This window comes from Charadrius vociferus, unplaced genomic scaffold, assembly GCF_000708025.1.
Source record: "Charadrius vociferus isolate BGI_N301 unplaced genomic scaffold, ASM70802v2 scaffold960, whole genome shotgun sequence".
NCBI lineage: Eukaryota > Metazoa > Chordata > Aves > Charadriiformes > Charadriidae > Charadrius > Charadrius vociferus.
The window spans coordinates 41159-41567 of record NW_009646519.1 but is presented as its reverse complement, the minus strand read 5'-3'; the positions used below and the strand labels follow the sequence as shown (position 1 = coordinate 41567).

Genomic DNA, 409 nt, shown 5'->3' with positions numbered 1-409 from the left:
CCCCGGGGCGCGACGCCACCCGCCGCAGCTCTTGCGGGAGGGAGAGGGGATTTGGGTAGGGATTAATTCCCGCTGCCAGCGGGAGAAAAGGGATTTGGTTTCCCGAGAAGGTTTAGAGCGCAGCCGCTGCCGAGGGCTGTGCCAGCAAAATTAACAATTAGGCGGAATTGTGCCCGTGCCCTGCTTGGGGCCAGCTCGATGCCCTCACCCGGGGCGGGGGGGCAGCTGGCCAGGCTGCAAACGCTTTTGAACCCCAGGCCAGAGGTTTTCAGCCCCCGGTGACGGCTGAATACTCACGGGGAAGTAGAGGAGGAGGGACCCGAAGAGGATCGTCTCCAGGAGGACGACTCCCGATGCCCGGATCCTCTGCAGGGACAGAGGTGTGAGGGTGCAGCCGGGACCCTCGGCC

At 64.5% G+C, this 409-nt stretch overlaps 1 protein-coding gene across 1 annotated transcript in view; it reads right to left on the bottom strand.

The window, feature by feature from the left end:
* Positions 1-409, bottom strand: part of GPR179 (G protein-coupled receptor 179) — a gene marked incomplete at its 5' end in the record, with an annotated part of 10450 nt that overhangs the window by 7042 nt on the left and 2999 nt on the right. The window contains one exon of the mRNA XM_009885089.1: positions 209-366. Within this exon, the coding sequence (XP_009883391.1) occupies positions 209-366 (158 nt within the window). The remainder of the gene's footprint in view (positions 1-208; positions 367-409) is intronic.